General features: G+C 42.7%; 1 protein-coding gene across 1 annotated transcript in view; it reads left to right on the top strand.

Annotated features, from left to right (window-relative positions):
* Window positions 1–6340: 6340 nt before the first annotated feature.
* Window positions 6341–11748, top strand: part of UBXN4 (UBX domain protein 4) — a 39308-nt gene continuing 33900 nt past the window's right edge. The window contains exon 1 of the mRNA XM_012650525.1: window positions 6341–6472. Coding sequence (XP_012505979.1) covers window positions 6391–6472 — 82 coding nt within the window. The 5' untranslated portion in view covers window positions 6341–6390. The remainder of the gene's footprint in view (window positions 6473–11748) is intronic.

Below are 11748 nucleotides of genomic sequence, written 5' to 3'. Positions count from 1 at the left end.
TAAGTAGAGTCCTTGCTTCTAAATGAGTGAAGGAGAGAAGACATAAACCCAGAAATTTAAGTAACTATATAAAATAAAATTCTCATGGGATATAAATGACCATGAGAAACTCATTCTTCCTCCAGACACGATAGAAGCTGGTACTGAGGTTAGAGAAATACTGGCCAACTCTGTTTGTACACTTATGCCTGTCTGATGCCAGCTGCACGTGTACAGCACAGGATGGCAAACTCAAGTGCCTGCTATAGCCGAAGTATTAATACAAGCAAATGAATGGAGCTTAGTAGTGGGAGGGGCTGTGGCAAAGTGTAGCACACACAGCCTCTCTAAAACCTTGTGCAGGCCTAATAAGAACATCAGGGGGCACATGTGGCTCACGCCTGTAACCCTAGCCCTTTGGGAGGCCAAGGTAGGAGGATTGCATGAGGGCAGGAGTTGGAGGTTGCAGTGAGCTATGATTGCACCACTGCACTCCTGGGTAACACAGCCTGGGTAACAGCCTGGGTAACAAAGCAAGACTCCATTTACAAACAAACAGAAAACTCCCGAGGATCCCACACTGCCAAGGTGTGAAGAGCGTTAGGGGTCTTGTATGAGGTAAACAGCTTGCAGGGCCTCTGTCGAGCAAACCAGAGGAAGTGCGTAGTGATCGGTCGTGGAAGAAAATGGGTAGATTTTAAGAGGTGGAAGGCCAGAGGATTTGTGGTAAGCCAAATGGGATGGTTCCCCATCTTGGCCCAGGACCCCCATGGACAAACCCTTCTCTGGCTTTGAAGACAGGAAGCCAAGCTTTGAGAACGCACACTGGAGTGAAGCAGGTGGGTCGAGCTGTGGTGGCTGGGGCTCTTCCAAAGATCACAGAGACACCAACTGAAACCTGACCTTCCGCTTCGGTGGCTCTAGACCTGGTAACAGGCCTGAGCACTGAGATCCCTCCAAGAAGAGCTCATTGCAATAAAACCTCTCCTTTTGTACCAAAGAAGTGCATGAAACCTTGGGACTCAGCTCAAGGGAAGTCTTTTATCTCCAGATCTCAGGGGTGGTGGGGGAAGGAAGATAACAGAGTATAACCCATGTCATATTTTGCCTGCTGCACACCAACAAACTTCTGTTTTGAGGGCCTGAGTATAAAAAGGAGCTTAAGTTTGTGATTGAGGTTTATTTAAAAAATAGCGTTGATGCCACTTCCCCCAAGAGATCATCCCTGACCCTCCCTTCTGCTCGACAATAACCAGTCCATGGCTTTTTCATTTTATCCAAACTAAAGTATATGGTCACCTATTTACGTATGGGTCTTTCCCACTGACTGACTACAAGCAGCTTTTTGAGGATAAAAATAGTATCTATCAATCAACTAACAAATAGTTCTATCCCAGCACCTTGTCTACTGCCAGTCCCATAACAGGCATTCAAATATTCTTTAAATGAGGGAAGGGAGAGGATTCCATGCAAGAGTCATGATGTGAACAAAAACAGAGATAGCAAGGAGTATACCCTGAACAGTGAATAAAACAGTATTACCGGCCTAGAGAGCCCAAGCGGGGAAGGAGAAGAAATGAATGTTGGAAAAGTTGGTTAAAGTCAAATTGTAGAGGATTTTGAATGGCTATAGAATCTGTACTTTATTTTTGGAGGCACTGCAGAGCACTAAAGATCTTTAAGCAGGAACTAACATGCTACAGATAATTTGGGGAGGGGGCGGGGAAGATGGATATGACGTCATTATGTGAGATGGACGGGAGGGAAGGCAGAAAGAGCAGTTCGGAAAGTTGCGTGGATCTTTCAGGCATCGGGGTCCGTCTCAGTTGAGTTCACAGAAACAGACTGAGCAGATCTGCTCACAGGACGTTTATCAGCGAGTGCGGAGAGTTGGTAACAACATTGGTGAGACAGGGAGGGCTGGAGCTGGGAGGCCCCACAGAAGCCAAAACGAGGAAAGGGGCCCAGGCCTTTGTGTCCTCAGCTGAGTACAGCTCCTGAGAAGGACACAGCTCTGGATACTCTCAGCTGCTGGGAGAGAGAGAGTGCCCAGGTTCTGAAGCAGGGGTCTCGATGGGCACCACAGAATCCATTGTGGTAGAAATTAAAAGGATTTAAGATTAACACAAAAGAACTGAAAGATTGCTGTGACTGGTTTCATACAAGAGAGGATTCTAGCTTCACATGTGTTGATTCGAGACGGGGCATGTTCTAATTGAATTGGACAATACCAGACTTCAAAACCCAAGAATCTTTTTTGTAATTCCTAACTGGCTCCCCACCCACCCCCACCCTGAGCATTTTAACATTTTAAAATCCCATATTGCTGACCAGTCTCCTGCCACCCTGAGCCCTGGAGGGCATTGCCTCCCCTCCGCCCTGTTTGTTTTTGTCTCCTTTCTGCATTCACTTCCCTCCCCAACCAGTTTAGACTCCATGTTCTATCACCTTGCTCATTCCATTGCTAATCTCCTAAATTCCCTTTTCCTTTGTTCTATCTCAAGCCTCCTAGCACGCACAACCCTGGATAAATCCAAGAGTCCATGGTCTTAGTGCCTGCACTCAGGGATTGAATGACCACCGGAAATAAAAAAATCACACAATTGGCCAAATTCAGGACCACCAATTTCACCTGCCCTCAGCCCTGTCTGGCATACTATGTTTCCCTAGTTCGCTTGCCCTCCAATGCTTAACATTATTTCAAACCTTGTTTCCCTATGTTCAAGGCAACAATTCCCTTACCCCCCACCACCCACTTTCAGCAAATGACCTCTCCTTCACAGAAAAAAAAGTTAAAGCTTTCAGATGAAAACATCTTCAAATTATTGTTTTGAAACTTACAAACTTATTTATGTCCAAAGTTTGTTATTTTTCCTTTCCTTTTTCTGTTAAAATGGAGAGGTGTCTCTTCTATCTGCCTCTGTACTGGATCCCGCCCCAGAGCGTGTAGAATGGTGATTACAAGAAACAATGCCCAACTTCCAGTATCCTAACCAATGAGGACAGTTATTATCTCACCAAACAAGAATTACAGAGGCCAAGTAGTCTCAGAGTTGGTTCAGGAGCTCTGTGATGTCATCATAGACACGTGCTTTCTCTATTCCATTGTGCCATTCTTAGAGCATAAGCAATGTCTTTCCTCATGGCCACAAAATGGCTGCTGCAGCAGTACCAGGCATCATCTGCACACAACCACATCCAGCAAAGGAGGGTTGTGCTTTCTTCTATGTGTCTTTTTATTAGAAAAACTTTTTCTAGAAGTCCCCTCCAACCCCCGCAACCCACTTCCCACAAGGTCCTACTGGCTGCAAAGGGAGGTTGAAAGCAAGTATCTGGCATTTTTGCCTCCCAGTGCAAAGTGAGCTCTGCCTGGAAGAAATAATGGAAGACATGGTAGAAGAATGATGGCTGGATGGGCTATCAACAGAATTACCATTTAACCCATTTTCCTTCCTATCTTCATAGAAACCTCCCTCTTTTCTGTATTCAATCTCTCCAAGACTAGCTCCTTTCTATCAGTATTTAATCTTGTGTGAATCTCACTCATCTTTAGAAAGGCTGTCTTTCCCAATCTAAATTCCTGTCCCCCTAATGTCCTTTCTTCCTCCTTCCCTTCATTCTCCCTGACTCTCCTTCCTTACCTCCCTTGCTCTTCAACCCACTGCCATTTGGCTTCCACATAGAAGAATGAGAATTGCTTTTTGCTAAACTTTTAATTATTACTGTGTTTCTAAAAACAAGGGACATTTTTTAGTCTCATCTTAATTGACCCAATAGTAGCATCCAACATAGCTTCTTCTCACTCCCTTCTCAAAACTCTCTCTACCCTTGGCTTCTTTGGTATCACACACTCTTCCATGTTCCTCTACACAACCCCCCAACCTTTCCTTCTGAGTCGCCTTTACTGGTTTATCCTTTTTTATACAATTCTGTAAATGCTGTATAAATGAGGTCTTAAGACCTCAGCAATACTCTTGTCTCACCTGACCTTGCACAATCTCCCTAAGTGATAGTGTCTTCCTAAGTGATGGTATCCTCCAGTGCATCACTTCACGCCTTGCACAAAGAGAAATCTCAAATTCCTATCTAGTTAAGAACTGTTATCTGAGCTCCAAATCTAATATCCATCTGTCTATTTAACATCTCCATGTGAACGTCTCTCTGGCACTCCAAACACATGCCTAATATGGAACTCACACCTTCACGCACAACCTCCCCGCCGTCCTGCTCTTCCTTCAGTGTTGCCTATCTCAGTACCTCGCCTCCTTTATAATTTCTCAAGACAGAAACCTAAAATCCCTTCTTGACTCCTTATTCCTCAACTCCACATCTAATAAATCAACAAAATCTATTGGGTCTGCCTCTAAAATATCAAAAGTATCCACTTCTCCATCTCCCTCATACATAAACAAGAGCCTCTTAATTGGTCTCTTCCCATTCACACATTCCACTTCTACTTCAACCCATTTCATTGCCATGCTACAATTTAAAAACACAAGTCTTATATGTAACTGCTCTGTTTAAAATTCTTCAGTGGCTTTCTACAATCCTTAGAAAAATGTCCACAGTCCTTCACGTGACTTCCCAGGCCCTGTATGATCTGATCCTTGCCTACCTTTCCAGTCTCATTTGCACCCCATTTCCCTTTCTACATTCTAGCCACACTGGGTGTTTTTCAGTTCTTCGAGTGCACTGTCTTTGCTTGCTTCAGCGCCTCACAGTGCTCCTTCCTCTGCCTGGAATGGTCTTCTCCTTCACCTACCTAGATTTCCCCTGTCATGTCCTCATGAAGACTTTTTCTGACCCCATTAGTCCACGTTTGGTCCCATCTTCACTCGTAATTTATTCAGTGTCTGCCTTCCTCACTAGACTGTATGGTCACAAAGGCAGGGCCTTTTTCTGACTTCCTCACCTCCTTATCAATGCTAGGTACAATGCCTAGCTCCTAGTAGATGAGAAACAAACATATGATGAAGGAATGAAAAACTATGAATTATTCTTATAATAATTCTAACATTAGGAATAATTAAAGACATAGCTCTACTGGAAGAATTTCTAGGTTGATCAAATTTTAAGAAGACCATTTAAAGTTGATGTTAAAGATCAGCTCCAGTTTTTCCCGAGGAATGGTGTCCTACGTAAGCAACTGTCCATAATCAGTATTATGTTTCAGTTTATAATGACACTATATGAGATGCCTGATTGAAAAAAAAAAACTACAAAAATCAGAGTGCAATTTGTTAGCTATTTTTTAGGGAAAATATTTTTAGGAAAGGGGGTATTTCCATTTGTATCACCTCCTTTATTCTGCAAAGACTGGCAAATGGTTGCACTGCTGGAAGAGAAATTTAATTGATGTAGAATATATAATATAATAGCATACACAACTTTAAATAAATCATGCAAACCTTTAGCTAATAGTTACTAGAGACTATGTAATTTCATAAAAAAGTATTAAACACGGGTCAGTTTTCATTTTCATGATAACCAACCACAAAATGCCATATCTTGGTTATAGGACTTTGTCCCACAAAATTGGAAATAAAATCATTATCTATTCTCTTTTATGTTGCCGTGGAAAGTAGCTGGAAATTAAATCATCTATTCTCTGCGTTTGTGTTACTTTAGAAAGTAGCTGCGGCAATAGCATAACTTTTGTTTTGAGGTTTTGGAAAGATCTCTAGTCAGTGTCTAGGAAATCGCTGAAGGTCTGCATTCTACCAATTCCTTCTTCAGGCACATGGGCTATATGTTATTACAGAAGGTGATTGTTGCGATTTTTATCCTGTCTTTTCTACAAAGTTGGGCTGATAAATTCACTAGAAATCGAAGCTTTGGTGTAAATCCCTACAAAGTCCATTGGTTCCGTGTAGGGACGATTTCCTCCACATTTAAGGTCTCAATGAGGCGGAGACTAGGATATCCCGGTCAGAGAGTGACGTTTCCCTTCCTCCAGCGCAGTAGCTCTCACTAGTGTCCTCTGTCGCGGTGCCTGGGAAACTAAGCTACCTATTCCACACTATGGACGCGAACGAACCTAAGAAGACTACAATTCCCGTCATGCCTCATTGCAGGCGCTGCCGACGTGCCGTAGCGGTTAGTCATGCTTCTCACGGCCTCCTTCCACTTCCTGGACAGTGAGGCCTGAGGCCTAGCGGGCTCGCGCACGCACCGACTTGCCGACAAGAGAGGGCACAGGGGCGCTGAGTCCACAGCGACGTGTGGCGTCACGTGACGTGGAGCGCTAGCGCGCGTCCCGGGGGGCCGCTGACGGGCGTGCGCACTTGTGCGAAGCCGGAGGCGGGCGCCAGACCAGCCTGGGCGGCGGGGCCCGACGAAGACGAAGGGCGGGGCTAGCTCCGGGACCGCGGCTGCTACACACCGAGCGAGCGCCTGGGCCCGAGGGGAGCGATGCTGTGGTTCCAGGGCGCCATTCCGACCGCCATCGCGACGGCCAAGAGGAGCGGCGCGGTTTTCGTGGTGTTTGTGGCAGGTGAAGGGAGCAGAGGCCCGAGATGCGGCCGGGACACCCCCTCCGGCCTACCTCTTGTCCTCTTCTATACCTCGGCGTCCGCCCTCCCCGAGACGCGGGCATCTCTCGGCTCACACAGCCGGGGCTGCCCTTAATACCCTGCGCCCCGGGGACAGGTGCCACCATGCCGCCAAATCCCCTAGAAGAGTCGTGCTGTCCCTCAACGCCCAGCTCCGTAAGGCTCCGGGCGCTCCCTTTCCTCTGTGCACCGATAGGCCCGGGCTGCCTGCCCGTGGCTTCCCAGCGTCTCCCCGGTCCCTTTGGGAAACAGCGGGCCTGGCCCCCACCGCCCGCCTCTCCGGGCACCGACGCTGGGGGTGCTGCCTGTCCCTGGTCTCCCCGCGTTGGAAGACACTTCCCTGCGCGGGGACGCGGCGAGCAGGCCCTAGCCAGCCCCGCTAGACCCCGCCGGGCCGCGCACCTGCTCACCTGAGGAGTTGGCGCAGGCAGACCCCCCCCCCCGGCGCCCCTCTGAGTCCCCAAGAACATCCCTCTTCGAGATGCTTTAACGCCCTTTTAGTTACTAATGTTTAGGTTGGGGTAGCAACGGGCCATTGGGCAAGCAGTTGGCCTTGTAATTAGTTGTGGACTGTCAGGAAGAAAGCTGTGTCATCGATAAACAACAAAGAGAAACCACCTGACGTTCACGGTTACTGCTGTTAGTACGTTTCTGAAACGTAAACTTTGGTCATTTTTTTAAATGACAGCCTTGGGAGGGAGTCTAATTTGAAATAATTACTTTGTTGCGGGTTGATTTCTTTTTTTTTTTTTTTAACGGTTCAGTTCTTGGTTCTTTGTTTTGTAGTTTGCCTATACTAAAATCTATATATTTCGAGAACGTGTACTCATTTACTCTATGTTGCTCTGGCTTGTTTTGCTCCATGTTCTCCTGTTTGATTACTGAGATCTTGTAGATTTACAGTTAACCTTCTGCCTCTGTGGTTTTGCTCATTCTTATTGCATGAACCAAATCAATATTTGTGGTTCCTCTTAATTTGAGGTGTATTTCTCCAACTATTTGTGTTTAATAACGGTTTACTCATTCCTTCACGTCTTTTAATCCCTCTATAACTTTATGCACTGCAGTGAAAAATGAATGGCTGAAACGTAAATTTCATTTAGCATTAAATTTGAAGTTATGCTAAATTTTTAGCTCAGTGCCGTTTATTAGAAGAGCTTGAGTAGTTTGATTCTGTTATGCCGTTTTGGGGTTATATTAGTATTACATAAAGAAATTACTGCTGAAAACCTGTAAGAAAAAAGTGGCTTAAAAATGAAAGGAAACTTAAACGACTCTGTACTTATTAAGAGTACAGTAATAGGTTTATGACATTTTAAACTGTTTTTCACCTAAAATCTCAGTTGATCCTTGCGCTAGGTAGAGCAAGTTTTATATCCCCATTTTATAGATGAAGAATTTAGATCTATAGTCACAAAGTGACTTTGCACTAGGGTCACAAAAAGGATTTACATCTTAGTCAAATTTTTAGCAGCTTCAAAAAAAGCTGCTTTGTTTCTTAAGGGAAAAAACTGAATAATTGTAGGCTGTTTATGTGGTGACTTAAATTGGTGTGGAAATCTAGGACTATGGTAGTTATGTTTTTAAACAAAAAGCACAATTGATTGTGCCCAAACGTTCCTAGAAGTCACTCTAGAGGTAATCAGTTAATTTGACAGAAGAAATATTAGATTTTTATTAACAAATATTTGGAAACATTTGTAAACTCTAGTGCAAATTATTCAAATAGTTAATAATGTTACAGGTCTTGTACTTGAGGGGTTTGTGTGTATACATTCTTCAATTAACTTTTTACTGATGAACATGTATTACATGTATTTGGAATATTAATGACTCGTGAATGTTTGCAGGAAGATTTAGCAATCTCACAAAGGAGTCCTTTTGTCCCTTGGCCTGTTCGAAATACAGTTAGCTTTTCTAGAGTTTTAGCCAGTTAATATCCAAGACTAAGTAGGATTAGTGTCACTCTAGGAATATGTAGATACTGGACTCATAAAACTGCAACACTTAGAGATTGCTTAGAGTTTTGTTCCTAACTTTGAAGAATATAGCCAGAACTCATAATATTTCTCAGATCTGAGACCTCAACAATAATAGACCAACTCAATGGAAAGTTTAAAAGATACCTTTGTAACTGGAAGTTACAATTAAAACTTGCTCTACCTAGTGCAAGGATCATCTGAGATTTTAGGTGAAAAACACAATGTAAAAGTTACTGGAGTGGACTCCGGTACACTTTGGTTCATAGAACTATTCAAGTGGGGAACATTTTAGGAAAGTTGTCTTTATTTAGTGAAATTTTCATGGACGAATTAAAGAATATCATAGAGTTGATGTTAGGAGACTGGAGAGATGACTACTACCTCAGCCAACAAATTACAAAGAGTTTCAAAGTATTGCAGCTGTGCAAATTGAAAGATGTGAAGCTGAAAATGATTTTGATTTTATTCTTGGGAAGGAAGAATAATCTGACAAGGAGTCTAAAGTAAAGGTACCTGTTCACTGACTGATGTTGCTAAGAAGACTAAAATTTGTTAATGACAGACATCATTTAATGCCTTTTTTAGTTAATGTAAGACCACAAAAGCCTTTAGGTTTTGAGCAGTTGAGATTGTTTTAGATTGGAAGGGCTGGCTGTACAAGGATCTACAACTCTGCTTCAGAGTTTGTGCTGTTCGCTTTAAGTGCCCTTCACTTTGAGTACTGCTGATACCACCAAGGATACAATGTTTTCTCATGAAATCTTAGGCCCACTTAACTTCATAGCATACTTGATAATATGACTAAAAAATAAGAAACCAAACATACTAAAATTAGCAATTAATAATAATCACACTCAGTAGTATTAAGAAAGCTCTCCTTGAGTTGAGTAATTACATTCATCTTTCCACCTCTCCTGGTCAAGAAGCTGCTGCTGCCACTAGGCTGAGTCTTGGACAGACACTGTCAGTGGGGAGGAGACATTTGGTACAATATGGGTGAGAGAGTGAAAAGCACCAGCCTCACAAGAAGCAGATTTACGCTTCCAGCTACCTAGCATGACATCCTCATTTAAGTCATCATGGATTGTCAAGCCTAAAAGTGTATTTATTGCCTAAACCTGTTTTTTTCCTCCAGTGTTCTACGTCTAAGTAAGTGGCACACCATACATCCAGTTGGATAAACCCTAAGTGTGGGAGTCATCTTTGACTCTTCTTAACAACTCATTCTCATCTGTGTCCTGCTCCCGATTGTTCATGATATTCCCAATCACAGAGGCCTTTCCCTACATACATTTTCCTCCTGCTTGGTGAACTCTTCTGGCTCTTGGCGTGGCTCAGCTCTTTAACCTCAGAGAGGGGTTCTCTGACCATTATAAAGAGATCTCTTGTTATTTTCTCTCATAGTGTTTTTCATAGTATTTATTACTATAATTATAGTTGTCTACTTGTTTAAAATTTTCTTTGTATTATTAGATTTTAAGCTCTGTTGAGGGCAGTGTCTCATTTGTTTTGTATTTAGTGTATAGCCCAATGCCTGGAACAAAGTAAATGTGAAATAGTGAATGTTTGAAAGAATGAACGAAAGGGATTTCTTTTCATGGCTTTCTCTGAGAAGTGTTTATAGTAAGAACGTTCCCGTATAGCTGTTTTCTAGGTTAATAGTTGAGTCATTTATTTGGAATCTTATATCTTTCTTCACCCAATGATCTCTGAAGATGCATTCAGAATGATCTCACTTGTAAATGCTAATTTTTCCTCATTCTCCATCTTCAACATCTGGGAGTCTGCTAATGGGACATTCTTTTTGGTCTTGGTCTATGGATGCATTCTATTAATAGTCCCTGTTTACTTTTCCATGGCCTAATTTCTCAAACTCCTATTTTCTGGTATTCCTGGATCTCATCTCACACAAAATATATTCAGATATACAACATTAGAGTCAAGTATTACAGGTATGACAAGATACTTAACATTTAGCTATTCATTCCACAAAGTACTTACTGAGTGCCTATTAGATGTGAGGTTCTGTTGTAGGGATTTGAATCTTATGAGTAAATAAAATGAAAAACAATCCTTGCCCTCATGGAACCTTCATTCTAGTTGGGGAATACAGATAATACACAGTAAACATAACTAAAAGACATACTATATTATAAAGTAATAAGTAATACAGAAAAAGAACAGGAGATAAGGGGCCTTTGGGAATGACCTTACTGTGTAATTTTAAAGTGGGTGATTAGGGAGGGGTTTTTTGAGAAAGTGATATTTGAGCAAAGATTTAAGGTAGTTAATGGTTAACCATGTTGATAAAGGGGGGGTGGGGCGGTGGGGAGAACATTCCAGGCAAAGGAAACAGCTAGTACAAAGACCTTAAAACTTGAATGTCTTTCATAGTTGAGAAATAGAAAAGGAATAGCAAGAAAGCAAATGAGGTCACAGAAGTAACTGGAGGCCTGATGTGTGAAATCCTGTAGGCCCTTATGAGGACTTTGGCTTTTACTCTGAGGAGAATGGGGAGCTATCATTGTATGATTTTGAGCAGAGGGTTGATGTGATCTTTCTTTTTAAGGAAAATTGCTGTGTTATGAATAGACTTAGCAGGGAGATGAGTTTGGAGGCTACTGTAATCATCTAGGTGAGATGTGGTAGCTTGGATCACGGTGGTAAGAAAGTTGGAAGTGGTAAGAAATAGTTACATTCTAGATATATTTTGGCAATAGAGTCAACTGGAGTAAAGGATAACTAAAGATTTTGGCCTGAGAACTGAAAGGATGGTGTTACCATAAACAGATAACTGAGATGAGGAAGGCTAAGGGTGGATTAAATGGGAGAAGGAGGGTGTATCCTGGAAGAAAGCAGCTTACAAAAGAGTAGGTAGCCTGGCATGGTGACTCATACCTGTAATTCCAGCACTTTTAGCTCCCACATATGAATGAGAACATGTGATATTTGTCTTTCTATGCTTATTTCATGTAACATAATGGCCTCCAGTTCCATCCATGCTGGTGCAAGTAATAGGATTTCATTTTTTGTGGCTGAATAATATTCCATTATATATACACACACTACATTTTCTTTTTCTTTTTTGAGACAGAGTCTCACTTTGTTGTCCGGGCTAGAGTGCCGTGGCGTCAGTCTAGCTCATAGCAACCTCAGACTCCTGGGCTCAAGCAATCCTACTGCCTCAGCCTCCCAAGTAGCTGGGACTACAGGCATGCGCCACCATGCCCGGCTAA

Source organism: Propithecus coquereli, unplaced genomic scaffold (assembly GCF_000956105.1).
Source record: "Propithecus coquereli isolate 6110/MARCELLA unplaced genomic scaffold, Pcoq_1.0 Scaffold33, whole genome shotgun sequence".
Classification (NCBI taxonomy): domain Eukaryota; kingdom Metazoa; phylum Chordata; class Mammalia; order Primates; family Indriidae; genus Propithecus; species Propithecus coquereli.
Note: the sequence above shows the minus strand (reverse complement) of the source record. Positions and strands in the feature narration are given on the sequence as shown.